At 42.0% G+C, this 22,626-nt stretch overlaps 1 protein-coding gene across 1 annotated transcript in view; it reads right to left on the bottom strand.

The window, feature by feature from the left end:
- Window positions 1-22,626, bottom strand: part of LOC104509109 (AT-rich interactive domain-containing protein 1B-like) — a gene marked incomplete at its 3' end in the record, with an annotated part of 82,718 nt that overhangs the window by 36,853 nt on the left and 23,239 nt on the right. Inside the window, exons 3-4 of the mRNA XM_010150938.1 lie at window positions 15,610-15,735; window positions 13,957-14,046 (exon numbers count right to left, since the gene is read on the bottom strand). Of these exons, the coding sequence (XP_010149240.1) occupies window positions 13,957-14,046; window positions 15,610-15,735 (216 nt within the window). The remainder of the gene's footprint in view (window positions 1-13,956; window positions 14,047-15,609; window positions 15,736-22,626) is intronic.

The following is a 22,626-nucleotide window of genomic DNA, read 5'->3' as shown; positions in this document are numbered from 1 at the left end:
CCCAAAGGGCTGGGGTTTCCTGACGCTGTTAGCATCAAATGACACAGACCGAACACTCAGTACCTGATGAACGAAGAGAGGTGAATTTTTTCTGAGCCACATAAAGATCTGTTATCTGTCTCGTAACCACAAACACTGAGGTGCTACAGCTGCCACGATGGGGCGGCCCAGGGGTCTCTCTCTCCTCAGGGACCGCAGTCCCAACAAGCACGTCCTGAACTCAAGAATAAGTTTCTCATCCTCGTGCTGCTGTTGCTGACATGGTAGGTGACACTGCATGAACAACCTTCCAGCAGGTCAGCCTCCCTGCTTGTACACGGGTGACAAAACGAGGAGCTGAGACGATCTTGCACCCCCTTGTGCCCAGTTCTCCCGTACTACGAACAGCTCAACCCGTAACGTGCTAGAACTCTAACAACTACAAGGTTTGGCAGAACACACAGAGTTTTCCTGATCCTTGTGCAAGCCCCAAGACAAAGGGTTTGATCACTTCTGAACTGGAGGCACCTGCGCTGGAGGAAGCCGGACGACACGCACTGGTGTGGGACACGGCAAATAACCGAGGGCTAAACGGCGGTTTGGAAGCTGGTCTGTGCCTCATTGGAAAACGCCACACTTGTGCAAAGGAAAGATCGTATGGCCTTCTCCACTTAGCTTTATTTTAAAACAGACCCCTCGATTTTTAAAACAGTTCCACTCTGCGCACAAATCTTATTACGAAGCCTATGCCTTCTGCCGGCGGTGCTGTAACTAATTTAGAAACCTAATACAATCGGACGTCTGTATGAAATAAATTCTTGACACACATACACCACATATATCACACTCATGGGATCCATTTAAATGAAAAATTTTGTACTGGCCACACTAAGTTTTTTTTATTATAAAGATAGTAAAGTTACTCCTGTATCTCGTACAGAAGTGAGCTGTATCTAGTACAGAAGTGAGGGTTTTCTGTTCACCCTGGGCCTTTTAATCTATATGAGATAACTTTCCAAACATTGTGCTAGCGATAAAGGTTTTTCAGCCCAGTTATTATTGCAGGCAGTACTTTCCTTAAGACTGCGAGGAGGGATGACACATTAAAAAGCTATCACTTGTACGGGTTGTAGTGATTTCCAGTAGCGATGCAGAGGGACTGCTGGCTGTTGAATCTAACGGCGAACATGGACGAATGTCTAATGGAGAACATGGAGAACATTAGTTTTAGTCAGCTCTGCAGTTGTCAGAAGGGGTCCTGAAGGGACTAGAGCAGTAAGTGAAATAAATGTTTCTACTCAAATGACCTTGAGGAAACTTCTCCTGATCCGTTTGTGATGGTGTGGAGTGGACTGCATGGCTGTGTGTACAGTCATAAATAAAACACACTAGGACCATTCCCTGGCCTGGAGAATGGTGTGCTGTGCTCACATCCATCCAGCAAAACCTTGCCACTCAGGCCTGAAAGTCTTATCTGTATGACTTCTCCATGACTCATCTATGCCCTGGACTGTATTCTCAGGGAGTGCCCACAAGCATCAGCCAAAACCATGCCGTGGGGCACACCAATAATTCAACAGCATCAAGAACTGTGCGATACCACTCAAACTCATGCTCTGGCCTTAATTTACAGAGACGTCGATTAACGCAACAAGAATGGAACAAACCCCTTAACAGCTTTTGAACTGAGGCATGATTTTCACCATCCCAGAGGGTGTGAGATCCCTCCCAAATGAGGTTGGCTTTGCTGTCTTCTCTTGAACATGGACAGGTAAAGGATTAAGGAAAAAGGAAGCTTTAAAACAGGACATGCTCCAACTTCCTTCCAGAGAGCACAGGAGTCTTTTCAGCTGCAGATGCGATGTGGAGAAGGTGGTATGATTAGGTCCTTACCACGATCCGGATTCCATTACAACAAACATGACTCTCTCCTCATCTACCTCCGTGAAGAGCCCAGCGAACATTCAGAGATCAGCGCATGAGTTTGAAGTATCAATATTTGCACAAAGCTCAGATGTCTTAGAGATAAAAGGGGTTTCTGGTCAAGATGTTAACATTCTTGCATCATAAAGAGAAAACAACATCAATTCTAGAAATCCTATAAGAGATGAAAGGGAACAGCTGGCATACACTCACTTTTCCTTATTTACAAACATTTTCCCTAGTGTTCATTTTATAACCAATACAAAAAGAAATGTATTTTCTTTCCAGAAAATTAGATCTAAGGTAAAGTTTGCTTTTGTAAAGAAGGGAAGTAGGATTACATTAGAGCTGCACTGGAGTAAGGGCGGCCGAGTGATTAAACAGCCAGACTGCATCTGGCATGTCAACCTCTGTGACAGCAAGGTGGGGTTTTTTGTCTTTTAAATAAACTGCTAGGAAACAGCTATGAGTTAAGACTCTAAAAATTGCAATGGCAACATGCTCATCGGTGGACAAATCTACTCCCTTCCCTTAATATCAGAGATAAAAGAGGTACAAATAATGCTTTACTTGCCATCACAACAAGAGATTACTTACTGAAAAAAATACTGGAGTGGATTTTGGCAAACTAAGCCATTTCAGGAGCAGCTGAATAAAGTGAGCCTGCCAGAACTCTTCCTTTTTAGTTGTTTTTTATAGTACATTTACGTACCTAAAGAATGGTTGTCTTTATCAAAACCCAATTTAAGGTTGTAGTGTGATCTTTGCCTTTTTTTTTTTAGCTCTAAATGAAACAGTAGTATATTATTAACAGTCAGCACACCATAACTATAATAAAATACGTTTGCATGTTCAAATAGAACATACATAAAAGGTTAAAAAAGGGTCAGGTAGCAGTGTAATTGTCTTCTTTTAAGCAAAATATAGGGAAACAATATAAAACGGGTAAGGCTTATGATAGTAGTGTTTCTGCTCCTTTGGTACAAGAAAAGACAAAAATGAAGCTTCTGTTGTCCTATCAGTACTAGCATATGGTATATACATCATACAGCTAATACCATTTATGATGCCTCTGTAAAAACATTTAAAATCTTGGTTTTCCCTTGTGCATATGCATACACAAAATAGATAAACCACAGTAATTTACTAAAGCTTCATGAAATTATGCACCAAGGTTGTCTTAATTACATTTGTACACTGACCAATACAAAAATCATGTTTGCTGAATACTATCTCCTTAACACTAACCATGAAAAACACCCACCAAATATGCTAGGTGTTGCCATAAAATCTGAAATGGATTCTTTTAATATTTTGAAGTCTTGGCTTGAATATGAAAAAAAAATCTTTCCAGGAAAGCAGGAGCTCAAACACAAAGGAAGCTGTTGCATGTCTGCTGATGGACAGCAAGTGTCTACTGGCACACACTTAACCCGCAGTCAATAAGAGGTCTTTTGATTTAGCCAGGAGTAGTGCATCGATTTTCATGAATGAATTAAACTGAAAACACATAGAACACTTACTCATTTGAAGCTCAGGAAAACTTGGAGTTTACAGCAATAGCAGAGCATCATTAAGTATCACACTTGATAAATAAAAAATGAGGAAAGATACAACGTGCAACGCTATGTTGTGAAAAAGAACTTACATAAGAAAAAGAGCATCAGGCTATTGCCCTTTCTAGACAGAAGTACTTAGTGACAAAGCGTGGGACCGAAGCAACTGAGGAATGTTTCTGAGTAAGGAATAAGGAAGTTCTCCTCGTTCAAGGGCAGAGGCTAAAGAAGGGTCTAGACAGGCTTATTACTCTGATTTTTCTTATTCCATGATTTTTCATGGAATAAGAAAAGCAGAAACAGATTGGATGAACTCACTAATCAAATAATCAGAGAAAAATAACATCTACTTACAAAACAGTTTCAAAAAACTAAGTTTGTGAAAAGAGGTATTTTTCACTACCAGTAAAGGAAAACCTTGTGTGTGGGCAACCACACAAATTTCCACTGCTCGGTCTGTTAGCAAGGCACTGGCCAGTACTCCCGAGAAAAAAGAGCAAATGTTTGCACACCCATGACACAGTTTTTGGCAGACTTTCCTTCCTCAGACAGCCGTTTCAGTTGCACTCCCTATCTCAGGATTTTCACCAGAGAATATGAGAGAACTGAGATGGATCTAAAGTGGTGACTCCCAAACGTAGCTCGTCCATGGATAAACAACACAAAGGTAAAGCTAAACAAACGGAAAACAGTATTCTGTGCAGTGGCCATAATAAAACTGGGCAACCTGTTAGCATGGCAGGATGCTCAGGAAGATCAGTTAGACTGGAATTCTCCCCAGCCCACACCTGTCTCAGATAGCCAGGACAGCTCAGAAAGCCTCTGGACCAGTGAACCAGGTCTGGGGTTTTTGCCCAGCTAAACAGGTCCACAGTCAGCACCTCGGTAGCATTGTGAGGAAACATCCAACTCAACAAGACTCACACATTAATGAAGTGGTTTGGTAACTGAAAGAGTGCCTCACTCTCAACATAAGCCTGACACACCAGGATCCCAAATATGCAACCAGGTCACCTGCAGAGTTTGTCGATGGTACTGGAACAAACATCTGCAACTGGTGTGGTCAAACTGGGAGATGAGCGGCTTACAGACTGTAGGAGCTAAGAAAATACTGCTGTGCCACTGCTTGGGAGGTGGGGGGCAGCGGTACCTGGCCACAAGCTACTTACTGTCACTGGCAAAGAATAGCGTGGTACCTCCCTAAGGTGGTGTGTGTCTAAAATACACATTCAAAAGGACACAGTGAGAGTTTTAGATGCTGGAAAAATCTAAGCAGCCAAAACTTTTATACAAGTCTAACCAAATAACAGCAATGAAGAAACCGGGGAAGGTCTGACCCATGTACAGTCTAAGCAAATCAAGGAAAACCATATAGGTAGCCTAAGAAAACTGGCCTCTAGAGCAAGCAGGCACAAGATTTCTTTACATTCAAGATAACGCAGTTTCCTCAGCTCTTATTCTCGCTTTCCAGAAGCCAGCCTTACTAAACTATGCCCAGATGGACTGGTAACAGCACATATGAAACCTATGTTTGTGACACATGGAACATCTGACTTAGCAATATACACTACAGGGTGATGGGAGGGTGAGCATGAGTAAAACTTGCAGTGCAAACCTCATTTGAATGATGCAAACACTAATTCTCAATATTCCTGCCCAGTTAATAGGCTGGTAAAAACCTGAAATGAAATAAATAAAACGCCTTCACAAACAGATGGCAAACAAGATTCTGATCCACATTTAGCACAGCTAAGTTAAGGCAGTGAACCAATACAGCATCTTTGGACGGCTCTGGTGTGAACCTGTCAGATGCATCCCAAGCAGCAGCACTGACATGGGTAGTACTGACACGAGTATTTTACTACTGAATACACCAGATCTTTACTAATATCCCTGGTACAGAGCAAACACTTCTGCTGACAAGCAACTTGGGCAACTGAAGGGTAGCAGCATAAAAAAATGTAGACATCATTTGACACAGGAGAGATTAAGAGGCTTATTCTTTAGCCTCTAATGAGAAGGCTAACAATCTTCTTTATAATAAATTTTTAATATAAAAACTAATTAAAAACCAAAACCAAAACACCCTAAAAAAAAAAAAAATTGATTTTAAAATCCTCATTTCTTCTTTCCAATCACAATCTATTTTTTAAAAAAGTTCCAAAGAGTTTTTAGGAGAAAGTTTGTTATTGTTTCCCCTTTTACCAGGGCGGATGGGGGGAAACCCAAACTTATTTCTACACTGAGCTCTTTCTTCAGTCCACATAAACACTGTCGTCTTCTCCGAGTCCATCAGGGCACCACAACTAAAGTTCTATGGGCCAGAGTAACAGTGACATGGTTTCCCTTTGGCACCTGGACATTTTCACGTTGGCATCTGCTACTCCCTGCAGAACAACCACCACATTTCTCCACACCCATTCAACAGAGGATGCTTCTTTGCTTATGGGAAACAGCAGTTATGGAAAACATCACCTTAGCAAAACTGGGGCTTCCTGAAAAGATCACTGTGGCATTTCTCCTTTTCACAAAAGGATCAGTTTTGTCTAGTAAAAAACACTGGATTGTTTGGGGGTTTTTTTTAAAGTATTTTCTTACTATGCTTTAATATCTATCCTACAGTCTCCTCACTGTTTATTTGCCTGACTGCTTCTCTTCACGATGTGAATAGCTTTGGGGAAGATGGAAACTAATGACCTAGCTAAGGTTTTAACCCAGACCCCCTAGTGTTTTACCAGCTGTGCTATTAGGTTAACTGGCTGAATCTCCTCTGCTTCTTTCTCTGGTATTACAAAACCCAGTCTATGTATAGCATGCAATAATGTTTAAATTTTTCCCACCCCTAAACCTCCCTCTGCTACTGCCTAGCCTTGAAATTCATATAATCTATCACTGATAAATTAGAATCTGGGGAAGGATCAGACAGATTACACAGATGGTAGCTGGGGAAGAAATATCCAACCTTTCCTAATGCAAACCTTGCGTAAAGCTCTCTGATGTAAATTTTAAGTGCCATACTGAGGGCAGAGAAGGAAAGACATTTGTGGAGATGCTGATGCACAGACAGAATAAAATACTATTGCTCATCCAGCATCTTACACACCATTTGTTACTCTAACATGCCTTACACAAAATGCTTTTACTATAGTGCTCGGAAAATCAGGGTAACAGTGAATTGTAGAACAAAAGCACCCCACCCCGCCCTCCCAATTGCCCCCAAAGCAAATCCTCCATTTCAATAGGTGACTTGGGCTGCTGGAATTCATCTGAGCAGCAACATGAAAAACCTGAGGAGTGAGTCTGCTTTATACAATCAACATTTGTCTAAGTTTCCCTAATAACACACAGACTTATGAAAATCACAGAGGATAGCAAAGCAGGAACGGCATTTTTCAATGTGTAATGTGCAAGGCCTGCAGGCCTAATGGTCTAAATTTCAGGTTTGAAAAATTTACCCTCCCTGGAGACTCCTGTTCAAGGGCTTCACCGAAACTCAGATCTTCCTTTTCATGAAGTGAATATATTGAATACAATGAGATATAGACGGGTTTTTTTGTGGACAAGACTGAAATAGACGCAACGTGTCTTTTCTGTCTTGCATACATGTAAAATAAATATTAATATTTATTAAAAAATACAAAATCAGTGGGCTGTCCTCAGTCCAAAATACCTTCATCTTGTTCTTATTTTACCATGGGTTACTATTTGACTGATTCTTCCCTTCCTTGATTTGCAACTGTTCCCTGATGAGTGTTTATTCTACAGCCTTTCAGAATCCATTGGGATGAGAACAACTAACCAGTGTTAGCTATTAATACATACATTATATAGATTTCAGCTCACTGCCCTATATATTAATTTAAGGGTCTTAGATGAGAAGTTCTTTATTTTTAGAGAAGTTTCATAAAAAATTTAACTTGAGTACTGAGGGAGCAGAGTGTCCTGGAAACGACGCTGAACAGGCAGCCCACGGGCAGCTCCTCGTTTATAGGCCACGATGGGAAGCTGTCCCAAGGACAGGGATCGCACCACCCAGTAACTTTACAGCGAGCCTGGTAACGGGAACATCGACTGTCACTTTGTCAACCTCTTCATCAGTGACTGCCTGTGGCTTTATCTTGCTCCCTGAGCCCAGAGGCAGGGAATCTGACGGCTGCCTAATGAAGTCAGAGGAAACTTTTCTATTGAGAAGTCTCTCTGCTGGCAACTACATAAACTCTTTTGGAATAACTCAATTCTGCTCCCTAATCTCAAAAAGCGAATCCCCAATTTAGTTTCAAAAAAATGAAATAAAGATTCATCCCCAAGCCTAACAAGATTTAACATCAACAAGAAGAAAGCAATGACCAGCTGCTAGTATACAAAATTTACTTGAGAGACCTGTCTCTGGGTTTTGATTGTACAGATATTATTACCTACTTCAAATCCTACTTCTACAGTTTTACTTTCTCCCAGTGTGGCTTATCACATGTAAATCATAGCCTTTCCTCCGTCGGTTCTTCTTGCAGATGGCGAATGCTGCTGTATATTTAGCGCAGGCCACAACTGATCCGATCAACCTAAAGCTGAGACTGGCTGGTATATGTCTGCATTCCAAGTGCAGCCTGAAACCAGCATCTTGAAAAGGCAACTGATTTAAGAATTAACCTGGCTGGGCAGAGTAACATCACTTCTAATACTTTCAGGCAAGAAAAGCAGGGTCTAACTGCAATGCCTGGGAGACAGATGGACAAAAAACTATTCACTCCCATAGCTCAGAGTAAAAACCAGTAAGCTTTTAACCCCAAGATTTTGATTACTAATCAAAGTACACTTATTATAAGCTGTTTTGCTGCACAGAGCTACATGATGTACTACAATAGAAACAGGTAGAAAAATGGGGGAAAAAACCTGCTTTTCCTCCTTACATGACGCTCTTTTCTGGCTGTTGAGGGCATAATTCCCCTAACCCTAGTTTCGTAGGCATGAAGACTTCCTCCCAGCCTGGCCTGGTGTTCTGCGTACCAGCTGGAGCTGAGCTCCTCCGCACTGACCCACTTGGAGTATGCTGCGTGCAGAATAGGCACTCAAACATACCTGTGGCTTTGCACTCGGTGCATGTCTCAAGCATCTTTCTTTAAGAGCCTGAAACACTCCAGTCTACATCAAGTAAACTTATTACCAAGTCTGATTTAACCTTAAGTGGTGTCATCGTTAACATGGCAAGCAGAAGAATTTTAATGACAAGAATCATTTTATTCTCTAGCTCCTCAGTGCTCTGAATAGATCCCAAATCCCCACATGAGAGCAAAAAACGTATTCTCAGGGAAAAAGTCTTTTTAAGATCTAAAAGCAAAATACAGTACCTTTTTTGTTGCAATAATAATTCTTTGATTTATTTTCTTCCTTCTGGTTTCTTTTTAAAGAAGAAAATAGATTTCAGGGAAAAGAACCTCTATCACAAAATGTCAGTATTGAGCCATAAATTTGATCAGGAATTGTGGGTGCAAAATGCCAGATTGGTATTCTGTGTCTTCCACACAAGCAAAACCACTTATGCTGTGTTAGAAGAAAATACATGGTGGTGGAATTTATGTGATGACTGCGTACAAATAAGCAGGCCCAGAAAACAGTTAAAGGGGAGAAAAATACCTATATGAAATCTAATGGGCAAATTAGAAATTGTAGTTACAGGAATTCAGTTGCTACTTAGTGTTTATAGGGAAGCACAAAGAGAACATCAAAATGCCTGATCACATCCCATCTGTTACTACCTCTTGCTGGATAACATCTTAGCTGCCAAAAAAGCTATTTAAATTTACTACATTGCAGCTACTGATAAATATCGCTTCTGTGAAGATCTAATACTAAGTAAGGACTAGATCTGAGGATAAAGCTCACAAGCAGTTGTGTCAAAAAGATCCTAATTTTGCTTAGTGTAACACCTGTACTCTTACAAGCCTGCAGTTTCTTACTCCCTCTCCCTGTCTGTGATATGTTTTTAATAGAGCATACAACTGTACAACAATCCTCAAAAGCTGGATCACGTCAACGGCAGAAAGAAATAAAGCTGGAACAGAAAGAATAACATACAAAAAAGAAAAGGTACTGGCAGGAGGTGACGGAGAAGAGGATGGCTACTATTCAACAATTTTGGAGGTGCTTACTCCGGGCACTTTCCACATAGATCTGACAGACACAGAATGGTGCCGTGAAACTGCCTCCAGCAACAGAATACATTTTCCAGCACATCACAGCAGCTGCAACGGCATCAATTCTGCTTGCAATCCATGTCCAAACAGAAAAGTTCTCAGTGGTCCTATTTCAGCATATCTCAAGGACTAATTAAATCCTCATTACTGTCTTCTAATTATTCTAGTGCTCTGGGATTTCACTGAGCAAGTCCCCAATGGTGAATTAGATGAAAAGGGTTAAATAACCTGTGTTGATTTTGAGACTCCAGATCTATTTCAGACCTTTAGCATATCATCAGCATTATCATGAATATTTAACTACATACCGCTGTGAAAATTATAAGGGAAAAACAATTAAAGATTTTTTAAAAATTAATTCTGACCCATATACATTTGCACTAATAAATAAGGCTTCTTTAACCATCCCCATTATGAGAGTGCTTGCTAGAGTAATAACGTGAAGTCATTAACTGTTTCCATTAAATTCAATGGTTTTCAGGAGCTCCCTATTCACTATTTTAATATAAGACTGAAACCTGACACGTACATATCCAACTGGGTAAGCATGAAAAGTACTACTTAAAGTCAGGTAAGTTTTCTAAGCTTTTTCAAAATTAGGTAAGGAACCATTCATTTCTGCAGAGGTAAAAGCACCTATTTCAACATTATTGTGACACATATTGACACCGGTTAGTGTTTGCACAGGCAAGCATTCATAGGCACAGACGGACACCGCCGTTGGGTTACAGAAGTAAAGGCGGGAGAGTAAGGTAATGGCCACGACAGGAAGCTTCTTTTTCATGCTGCAGCTTCAGGAAACTGATTTAGGGGTCAATTTGGATATGCTGGGTTTCTGTTTGATCCAAACAAACAACTTCTAACCCACCGAGCAGTTCTGGCTACTAAGCACATCCTCAAAGTGCAGCTTCCAAAACCCAAACGCGAGGGAAGTAGGTATGGCTGAATATAGGGAACTCAAGTGACTCTGTAGCCCTATTATTTGCCAAATGGCTAAGACAGCAGGAAAGTTTATAAAAAGCTTTTTCTTCAATAAACATGAAAATAAGAACCCTGTTTTGAACACAGTAAAGAAAAACCTGGAGTAGCTGCATCAGAAACAAAGAGCAAAACATGCATTCCCTTTCCCTCCAGAAGCACAGCAAGTTTCAATGACTAGCTTAATTAGACTACATTCTCATGTGGTCTCCCTGAGTAATGGTAATTGCTGGGATTCAGCAGCAGTTAAATGCAGGTGTAGGTGAGTGGGCATGGCTACTCCTGCTTCTCCGAGACTTCTGACCCCAGTCCTGCACAGCTTCCTCCCTCTGTCTCCAGAGCTCTGTGGCTCTGACGGTCCATTAAGGTATACGGGGCTTACTTCGTAACTCCCAGTACCCTCAAAGACCTGTGAGCTCAGACAATGGTTATCCACACAGAAGTACACGCAGTTTGTACCGCCTAGGTAGGCACCATGTGTCGTTAGAACTGAGAAGGTTCCACTGACTGGGTATCAAACACCAGCGGCCGGTTACAGATTCTGGGATGAGAACAGAAGCGGGCTGCCTAGAGCAGCACGCTCTGTTTATGCTGAGCCAGGTCCAAATGTCCTACAGCTTGAGCAGGACACGACAAATTTTCACATTATTTTTTAAAAGTACATTTTTTTAATGTTTATTACAAAAAGTATGAAATAAGCTATATAAAAAGTAGGCTGGGAGCACAGAAAATCCCATCTCCCAAGAAATCCCCATTACTGGACATACGTACCTACGTTGCCACTCCCCTCCTGCACACGGAATGTACATGTGAAAATAGGCTCATTGCTTCATGCTGCACCGTATGACAGGGGATGTACAGCCTTAGGCAGGCAAGCATAAAAATCCCAGCTGGGTGCTGAGTAACCATGAAAAGTAGGGTAAAATATAATCAAACACTTTCATAATAAAATAAGTAAGTGTAAACTTAATGGTTCAAGGTAACGGTTTAGCACCCAGAAGTGCTACAGCTCAGACTCCACCTGCCAATCAAGCTTCACGGTATCTGGTAAGTAACATTTTCTTCAAGTATTGAGAGCAGACCATTCTGCTCAAGAAAACAGTAGCAGTCTTTTGTTCATTCAATTCTCTCTCTAAATGAGGAAAGAAATGTTACACAAAGTGCTAAAACAAACCACATTACCTTATCGTGTGCAGGGTCTCTAGGTTTTTTGTTTTCATTCTCCTTTTTTGGGGGGTGGGGAAAGTGTATCAGCAAGCAGAAGAGTTTAAATTACTGTAACAGATGCCTATGGATCAGGTGTCCTTAGCAGCAACGATTTTCTGCTCAGGTTTTTATCAGTAAATGACAAGCACCTTCCCTTTGAGTCCCCACCACTCCCCCTCCTTCCTTTCTTCAAGTTCAGTGGAAACCAGTTCAAGCAAGCAAAGGAATCAACTAATGTAACAGCCTTTTTAAAAGGTGAAGTTTTCCATTTCAAAGGAGCCTCTAATCAATGACAGGGCGCAAAAGGGAACGCACGCACATTTATGCGCGTATAGCGCAGACTTTAGAGAATCTTTGGGGAACATGTTCTGCAAAATCAATATGACCTAGCTAGTTACAAATTTCATATCTGCTGCATGAAACAAATGGCCTTCTTGAGCAAGGCTGGGTCACAAGGATCATGCATATTACACCAGATTTTGCATATGAAGAGTGCAAAAATCGCAACGTTCCCAAGTACATTTTCTCTAAGAACATACCCACAATTCTCACCCTCCCGCACAGAGAAAGAACCAGCCTAAATCAATCTGTAAAATTTATTTCTCTCACTGTTATCTGCTTGTCTGACTTCCCAGTTATGACAGCTGTCTTCTCTGCTTTGCTTTTGAATATTCCTCTGCCTGCCCCGACCATACAATGACCCCCAGTTTTGTTCTACCACAGCAACAGAGAGGCTCCATCCTTCCAGCTCTGTCAGACCTGCCTAACTCATCCCCCAAAGCCAGGTGAGAAGTAATAACTGCTGGGCAGTGTAACATTTTGTGCCAAGACCCAGTCCTGCCAGGAAATGCACACATCTTTCTGAGATGCTTGGGTCTTCAAAGCCTCAACCTGATTCATTCCCACTGCCTCGTGACATTCTATCCCACAAAACACCATACACTGTATTGCCTACCAAGGCCATTCTTTTTTTCACCAGATGCACATTATTCTATAATTATTTTAAGGGGAAAATAAGTCCCTGCGCCAAGAACTGTATGTAAAGAATGACCTGAAAAGGAACAAAACAAAACGAGTGTGGAATTGTGTGTTTCATGCTCTCATTAATCAGCATTCCTGAAGGAGGGGACATCCATCACAGAAAAATAGCAAAAATTGAAACTCTCTCTTGTTCTTTGTGAGTCCTCTTAGTTCCTCCTGGATGCTGTCCCAGAAATTTGTCATTCTGCGAGTTCAACTTGTTTCACTGTGAGAAAACTTCTAGTATTTATGGTATCCCCATATGGTGCTACTTGCAATATTTCTGGTAGCAAGACATTTTAGGAGGGGCATTTCATAAATAACTCCATGTTTATCACAGTTATCATGTTTCTGTTTTGCAAGCTTGTCGCTGGCACATGTTAACCACTGCATGGACAGGACGTGCAGTTCACAGCGGCTGATCATACGGCCATGCAACACAGCTGTGATGGCTACCTTTCGTGAGCCAGGGCGGAAGGAGGCGAAAGGAGAAGAGCTTCAAGTTTGTAAATGGTAACATTAAGGAAAAAAAAAAAGTGCCGTTTATTTCTGTAAGCACTTGCTAAGAACAGCACGCGCTGAGAACTGTGCTGTTGCCTGCAAGGTTTTTCCTTGCAAGATTTCCAAATCTTTGAACCATTTGACCTAAATAGTTTATTTCCGTTTATATTTATTTCTAGAACTGGCTAGAGGACTAGCTATCGTGTCCATGCAAAGGCATCAGAGGTGAGAATTTTAAGAACAATAGCAGGACTGCAGTGCTCATAGCTAGCACTATTTCTGTACATCTTAATTCCGAGACAGACAATGAAAAGTTTAACTCTCTAGGACATGAATCAAGTATTTACAGCAAACTGCCTTTATACTGTGGGCATTCACTGTATTTTGAGAAAGCCTTGTTTCCAATTATACTGTGGTAAAACCTGCTGTTCAATTGCTCTTTCCCCAGAGAAGGAAACCCCCCGAGCCTTTTACAATGAGGACTGTCATTATTTTCCCTGAGAAAAGAAAAGAAATACCAGGAAATCTCACATTGCTAATGTGCGAGTTAAAGTGAAGGCTGCATTTGGCACCAACTAAAAAAGCCCCAACACCTAACAAACCTCGGTCCTGTGGCATTGGTGACTGGCTCAAGGCAGGGTGGGAGCTGGATTCTGACTGGCTGCCAGGAGGCTGCGGTGGCATCTGACTGCCTGTAACACACAGAGAAAAAAGGGAAAACAGACTTGCTTTTAACATTGCAATGCACAAACCCAAGCCTCCTGCATTTTTCAACCACTCAACATCAAAAGAGAGTACCAGCTGTATAAGGTAAAGACAGAGCTCAACAGGTCTAGATTTTTTCTTCCCCCTACTTTTTCCCTATTTTTTTTTTCCTATAAAAAATCCCATGGAGGAAACATGCATAAACATATTTAGCAACAGGCATGGCGAAATGTTCAATTTCGTATTGAGCGAGTTCCCAACCTCACCGACATGATCCAATTTATAGCTGGAAATCTACTGACACATATTTCTGTTAGAGAGTTTAACAAAATCCAAGTCTGCTGAACAATAGGGCTCATCCTGCCGAGCTTAAACTGGCCTCCAGCCAGGCAGACATGGACTGCTGCCAACAGTATTACCAATGAAAAATTCAGTCAATACAAAAATGACTAACAACAGTTTAAAAAGTATTTCTATGAATCAGTGATTTTAATATTATTTGAATGTCCATGTGTAATATGGGAATAAAGAGTAGTAGGTAGGCACACGCCGTGAAAGTGAAGCATCTTTCAAAGAGATCAGACAGAAAGGGGGTATCTTATTATTCAAATAAAAGCAAAGGCAAGGTATTTGCTTATTAAAATACCCATCCAGAACAGAGAGATCCCTTTTTATGGCCTCTTTCAAAAGACACCCACACGGTTTATCCACTGCTGTCTACCCACCCAGAGAAGAACAGCACTCGCCCTCCCCTCTGTGAGGCTCAGGACACAAAACGTTCCCTGTCAGTATTACTGGACAGTAAAGCAGGTGCTTATTGCTCTGACGCAAGCCTCTCCTCAGGGCCGCCGTTCCACACCCTATCAAGCAGGGAGGTGCACGCTACCACCTCCCAGTGCACAACACCCCAAAGGCCTCGTGCCCAACAGCCACCCTGCCACAGCCCGAGCAGGAACGAGACTTGGACGTCCCCGGGGGCTCCTCTCTGCTGCTGGTCTGAGACACACGCCTGCCCCTGACAGGCCGAGCGGCCTGCAGACCACCTCCAGCTGGGCGGCAAAGACATGCTTAAAGCGCTCAGACGCTGTAGTGACGAGCACGCTATAAATAGCAGCAGACAGATTTATGTCCCTCATCCTCAGAAGCTGCTCAGATTGTTTTCCGTTTGAACGAAATGGAAAGAATAAAAACACAGGCGATAGATTTTGTGCCTGCTGAGACTCATTTCCTCCTGCGAAGCAGCCACCCCTTTGCTGTGAGGGAGCGAAGACTTCGGCCACCGATCTGACGGGGAAGAATGGGGGGTGGCAGGGGCTGCTCTTTCTTTAGAGCGATGAAGGGCCTTAGTTGGGCACAAAGGCAGGACAGCAAACGTGTCTGCTTGGCCCATCCACTTCCCAGCCACAAAGCAGCTGGTTCTCGGCACCGACTCCAAGAAAAGGCCAGATTGATAAAGAACAAAAAGAAACCCCACAACATGTGGAGCATAACCACTGCCTGGCTATTCTGATGAGGTGCATTTGCACTAAAAACATGACAGTCAACATTACCGGCAGCAGCTGTGACAACTGTCTCAAAGATGCAAATGCTGGACCAGAGGCAGAATTGCTCCTCCAAAAGACCAAACATGCCACTCAGCGCTGGCGGCTTTGGGATCCACGGCCCATTCACGAACTCTAAGGCATATGACAACAATATTCCCGCTGATGTTTTGATGTCACTCAAGAGCGGGCTGTGGAGACCGTAAGTGGCTGCATTATAACGAACGAATGCCTCCTGCTTGACAGAAAGGATTCAGTGGTTCCAGACTGTAAACAAACAGCAATTCCACGCTGACACGGGGCACTGACGCTTCCACTGTGCACGCCCGAGGTACCGCTATCAGAAAGACTACTTCAAGTAGATCTGAACCACCCAAGATTTTTACAAATACTTTAAAAAAAACCCAAACCTGAAGGCAGGGGTAGTCCTGACTGTACCACACAGCTCCCGATGGGATCCCCCTTAAGGTGGAGGCTTGGCGAACTCTGAGGGACCATTAATGGTGCATGGAATACCTCGGCAACATACTTTGAACACATCTACACGTAGTCTTTATTCTTTTACGTTGGTAATGACTTCAGTAATCTGGCAGGAGCCTCACCTGCACAGGCAGATAGATGGGCAAGCACCGACCGGGAAAGTCAAAGCTGAGAACAGCGCCTGTTCGACGGGTTACATGGAAATAGTGTTCATCTGCATTCTTAGGTCACACAGACTCAGCAGTTTCACAGATTCACCGAAATTATCGGCTTCTGCAAACATTAACGCTGTCTTATTGGTTCACTTTTTACAGTTTACTTCTGATTTTTCTTTTCAGTGTTAAAAGAATTTTAAAGCACAGTTTTTGTTTCACAAAGGAAACAGATTTTGGAAACAAGATCAACTCTACACATATTCTAACAAGTAACAAACCTGCAAGAGCAATGGCCATTATGCTAATTATCAGTGGGTGCTACAAATTATCTGGGTGCTGGACATAAAAGTATCACACCAAAATGTTTTCAGTCGAACTGCGGTTTTATCACCAGAAATGATCTGAAAGGTAAAAGGAGGTTAAGCACCCAAATACCTCTGAAGACTCAAACTGAACTCTTAATTTGGGTATCTAACTCCTATTGATTGGGGGCTGATGACAGGACTTTAAAAACCTTTGTAGATCCTGTCTGCCATGCTTTTTAAGTTTCTTTGTCATGACAAGAAATGACCTTAAAGCTTTTCCATTTCTTTCCTTTAAATGATATTAATCCTTCTCTCTTTCAACCAGTATTGTAGTTGGGATTCTCAGAAGACACTTTAACACATGACAGACTTCTGTATTTTTTTAGGGAAGGAAAACTTCTAGAGAAGAAAATCCACCTCTTTTCTTTTTAAACATGAATTCTACAGCTATTTGAGAAAGCCAAAAAAAAAAAACCCTAACAATTTTTTCACTGACAGACTACTTACTGCGCCTCCTTTGACCCAATGGTACACAGATGGAAGTTGGAACAGGGATGACCTTTTCCCATGTTTTATATACTGTTGTTGCCACACTGGTGAGATACTCCACCTGACAAAACTTACGCGAAGAGAATACTATGGATGTTTCACAATGTTCTGGTTATGCAAAATCACAGCGAATACAATAATTCATGTTGAAAGGATAGATGCTGCCACATTTGTTCTTTCACTGAGATTTAACCGAGGAGCAAAACGGTATTCAAATTTATATAGCTATCTTGCAAAATTACTTTAAAACTACCAAAACCAGCTGTCTACCTAATATCACGCCTGCTATTAAAAAAAAAAAAAAGTCAGTTGAAGAGGTGAGAGAATTTAAAAATGCTTAACTGCAGAGACGTAAGCTGCTTCCCTATTTTAAAAATTCTGTTAGAAATGCTTTTAAAAATTTTGCATGAGACTTTGAAAATCTATACTTGAAACAGAATCAGGAGAGACTGCACTGCATCTTTGGAAAAGACGGATTGAGAGAAGTACTAAATGGCGACTGCATTATAACTACATCCATGAAATCTGCAGTTAAAAGTGAGTTCCTTAGCCCCAACATAGCAAGAAAGAGCAGACCTCTGATAACTTGATGAGGAGGGGTCCTTCGGATGAATTACAGCCCGAATCAGTAACGTTCTGGTAACACGCTGAGGGCTCTCTGTTCCCATCACTATAATGACACCGGCGGATGCTCAGCAGTGGTACCCTGCACCAGTTGGACAATACCTCACAGAAGTGTGCCTGGACAATTGAATCAAGAAAGCACTTCAGTGATAACAGGTTCCCCCGGGGAAATTACTAGTTAAGGAGGGAAGGATGGATATCAGCACAGGAGTTTTAAGATGTGTGAGGAACTGGGAAACAGGAGGGCAGGGAACTGATCACAGCCTGTGTTAAGAGGGGAACATTAGCCTGGAGGAAAGGCAGAAGTTGAACATCTTGTGGGTTGTCCTGGGGACAATTCTCAATCTAATTTAGGAGTTAAGAGTTAGGACTGGATTAATGGCATTGGTTGACAACAGAGTAGGGAATCTTAGTCAATACCAATGATGATCAAAATACTACCTAAGAAACTGGACCACCGTTTGGGTCAGAGTAACAAAAACGCAAACATTTATACTCACAGACCAGAAATAGGCCTTTTCTAACTGAAGAGGTAGCTGTAGGGTTATCAGTCAGAAATGGGAGAAGAGAAGAAAAGAAAGGAAAATCTGACCATATTTCTTGACATACAGATGGTAATAATATACAAACGGTTATAGCTAACCATTTGATATCACCCTGAATTAAACAAATTTAACATTTGGATTCATTAGGAGAACTGTTTCCAGCAGAAACAGGAAACACAATGTTGATGTGTCACTGGTGAGCCTTCACAGAGACAAAACCAAAAAGCTTAACGCTAAGTGAAATGGGAACCAAGACCAGCTACCAGCATGATGTGACAGAAGGCTGAAAGAGACAGGATTATTTAGCACAACAAAAACTAAACCTGTAATTTTGTGACTTGTTCTAAAAAAATGTATTTGTGGCTAAATATCAGGGAAGAAAAAGAGGACAAAGATGCTTAGGATGACAATCAAACCATTACTGGAATTTGAAACAGCTTCCTTTGAGGAATAATGAGGTCCAGAAAACCTAGTGCTTAAGAGGAAATCTGATAAAATAATGGGCTTATGTCACACAGTTGATGTGACAGTACAGGCTCACAGACCGGAAGGGACATTCCGGGTTTCTGATCCCTACATCAGAAATGAAAGATCATAAATAGGCTTCTATATGGGATTGTTTTAAATGAGCTTTTCAGGAAATTGGAAGCAAGGTGCAAATGACCTCAAAGGAAATAAATTTTTCCATAGGTAGCATAAAGGGTAACTGGTCATGTGGTTTGTGTTATCTCTTTCATCTTACAAAGCTTACAACCCTTTAAGAATAAAGATTATTTTCTTCCTTAATTTATGCATTGTAGCTAAATTTCCTGTTGTTATCAACACTGTTTTTTAAATTACTTATTCACCTGAGTAAAAAGCCAGGGCTGCCTGCATATCCCCCCATGATGCGCAAACTATTAAAACCTTCCTTGTATCTGCACAGGAACCTGAGCACAGATGCTTTAAAAGGCAAGCAACTCGAGGACTCGTTCAGATTTTGAACCACTCTGGGGTCACACGCGGAGTGCAGTGCGCTCAAACCGAGCCTTCTGGCTCTGCTCAGCACCACACTGCAGCTGAGAACCCCTTGCCAGCAACCACAACGCTGGCAGTCCGCTGCCACCTGCCCACTGAGACGATTTCCACCTCTCTGACCCAGGAGCCCAGGACGAAGCCTGGAGACCCTCCCGCCTCGGGATGCTTTCAGTAGCTGGCTGTGTGGCTCGCTGAAGGCAAGATCTCAAATGGCTGATTTGCTCCGCCGCAGCAATGCAAAGCGTCTGTAAACACGAAGATTATCAACTTAAGCCAGACTTATGGATGCTCCACATTACAAAACATTATCAAGATTGTTGTTGGGCCTGGCCCTGATTTTCCATGTTACCTCTTAAAACATGCTCCAAAGACACAAGATTCCCTAACATGGATGAGTATCACTCACAATCCACATAAAATCAGTAAAAGGTAAAAAATTGCTTATCTTCTCACAGAAGTATGTAATTCTCAGACTACTAATCCTTGAAAGTTACACTCCATCTTTTTTTCCACATTTGTGTTACATTTACCATATCCCAGCCTGGGTTGTGAGCAAGTTCCAGAGACGTCAGTGTAACCAAAGTGCTAAACTGCTCCCAAACCTCCATTAAAAAATGCAACATTGAGCTAAGGCGGCCCGCAGAACCCTAGCTCTGACTTTTCCCCGCACACGTTCGATACCATAAACATCCTAATTTCATGACCAGAAGCTACTCGTTTGACATGATGTAACATTTAATTCAAAGCCAAGTTGACACTGACAGGATGAGGTGGCTATTCAGTATTTTGTTTCAACCTCATTATTCAGCATGTGGTCCCAAGGTATTACGTATGGAAGACCATCCAAATGTCACCCTCACTGCAGACTAATGCATTTTATTAGGGACTTTTTTCAAAAAAGAATTAAGTAGCTGAAACTGGGGTCTGTCAAATTAGACATCCAGGTTTTATTCCCAGGTAGTGTAACCTCTGAGTAAAGTACAGAGACTTAACAAATACTCAGGAGTATAAGGCGAAATAATTCTTAGTACTGCCTGAACAGGTAACAGGCTGAGTGGCAAGGGGCAGGAAAGCAAATATATTGCCCCCCAAGGGCAAAGCTCACTTTACTTGGGAGGAGAAGGCAGAGCAGCAGCAGCCACTGCAAGAGGGTCTGTTTCATCCATGCCCCATCCAGAAGCCACCTGCACGTTTGGCCAGAAGCAAAGCACCACAGCACTTTTCCCTGAGATTTTGGCAGCAAGCCCAAAGCAAGCTGTCAATGGCAATCTTCAAAAGGCTGCGACTCACCCGAATAATGAACGAATAGATTTCCAGTAGGCCACAGCAAGCACCTGTCTGCCTGAGGACTATTCCTTTCCAACAAATTCCAAAACCCTGCTGCAAACCAGGAAGGGAGTAGTGCTCCTCAAAGTTAAGGATGCATCGCTTACTTGTTTATATAAGCAAAGGCATAAGTCAGTCTAAATCCAGGGATCACTGCTTCTCTATCCTCAGTAAACACCCACACCCAGACCTGTAATTTCACTTTACAGTTATGAGAAGTTTCATTCTGGTGGAATCAAACACTTTCTGCTGTCACCTCTGCCTAACTCCGTGTTCCTTTAATACATTATTTCCATTAATCTCAGAAGAATTCCCAGCCCAGGGTATTTCTGCTGGAGGCCGATCCAGAATGGCGCAGCCCAGGATAGCAACCAGTTAAATCTTTTCTAATCCCCGCATTCAGAAATGGTGGCTCGCAGGGGCTGGCATGCAGGAACTGAATAGAGCAGGCAGGCTCGTATTTCTCCCACCAGGCCAAATTAATAAAAACAAAACCTGATTTCTCCTTCTCGTTTTCCTATTCTTCCTGCTCCCCAATATTTTTTCTCTTTCAAACAATTTTTTTTTTTTTGAGAAGCTTAATGTTTGGCTGCCTTCTGAAGAAACGGGCACAGTGACAGATGAAAGGCCGTATTCATCGCCTAATTCAGAATAGGGAAAAACCGACTGCTGTGCATTTAAGATTCTAACAACCTTGCAATTTTGTATAGCCGTTTTCCCCAACCCGTTCTTTTGAAGAAATCTGCTTTTATTCTGTTAATAACTAACCACAGTTGCAGCAGCATGGATCCGATTAGCAGTTCTTACGCTACAAAGGAGAGGGGGGGAGGGCTGTGAACAGGGTTGCCAATTTGTCCACCTGGGTCCCCAGGAGAAAGATTAGATGAGGCGCTTGCTCCTTTCTTCCCCACTCGCTCGCTGCTCTGCACTAGACAGACCTCTTCAAAGCTCAGCCACTGACTTCATTTTTTTTTTTCCCCTCTCTAAAGTCTCATTTAACCACCCCTCCACATGTTTTGCGCTCTGTGTCACCGCGTCCCTCCAAAGCGACGGCGAGAATTGGGATGAGAGGGGTTGGGAGCGGCTGCGGCCGCAGCTTGCCCAGTGCTTTCTCTCACACCTCTACAGGGCCTCTGAATTGCTTTTAGATTTCGCAAATTGTGTTTTCTAAATTTGTGCAAACCACTGGAAAAAAGCGTCTATGTTCTTTAGGGAACGATCCAAACCCTGTAATCACACCGTAATTTTTTACTCTGTCCTTTTAAGCCTTTCGTAGAAATGACAGCTTTGCTTGCATTTAGACTGACGTAGAAGATTGCAAAGTGTTGCATGGGTTTAGTCATTCGTAATTACTTGGGGCATGACATTACATGTTTGTTAATGCAAAAAGCATATGCTTTGGCTAGAGAGAAAAACATTCTCAATTTCTTCATAAAATGTCAATTAACCATAACATAAAACTGTAATTGATGCAAGCGCTAAATATCTTAAAGCTGCTAACAAAGGACAGGGTAGTATTTCTTCCTTAAATTTGGCTCATTTCTTCCTTCCAGAAATGAAACCTACCCTGCCACACACCTGAAACATAAACTTCAGAATTCCGTTTAGGGAGTTAATCCAAGTTCCAAAAGGAAGAATTTTTCATTATCAATGCTCATTCTCTAGACTGCATTTATAACTATGAGGAATTTTTCTCTAAGCTGTTCCTCGTTGTTTCTGCTGAGCCTGAGAAGCACAACAAATGTAGCAGACATACACTTCTAGAATTTGCCACCTAACAAAAACCTTAACTCCTAATTTTAACATTGCCAAATTCTAACAAATCCATAAATCAACTTTCATTTATAATATCTGCAGTGTGAAAACACGCAAGATACCAAAGAAAGGGTAAATGTGAACTGAAATTGCTGGTTTTTATCTGTATTTCTTTTCCCTTGATCCAACTACACGTAAGAACTGCCCAGAATAAATATCCATCATCAGGTGGCATTAACTCGAAAGACCAGCAGCGATGGAGTTGCACTC

The sequence above is a fragment of the Eurypyga helias genome, unplaced genomic scaffold, assembly GCF_000690775.1.
Source record: "Eurypyga helias isolate BGI_N326 unplaced genomic scaffold, ASM69077v1 scaffold6284, whole genome shotgun sequence".
In the NCBI taxonomy this organism is placed as follows: Eukaryota; Metazoa; Chordata; class Aves; order Eurypygiformes; family Eurypygidae; genus Eurypyga; species Eurypyga helias.
This window is presented reverse-complemented; position numbering and strand designations above follow the sequence as displayed.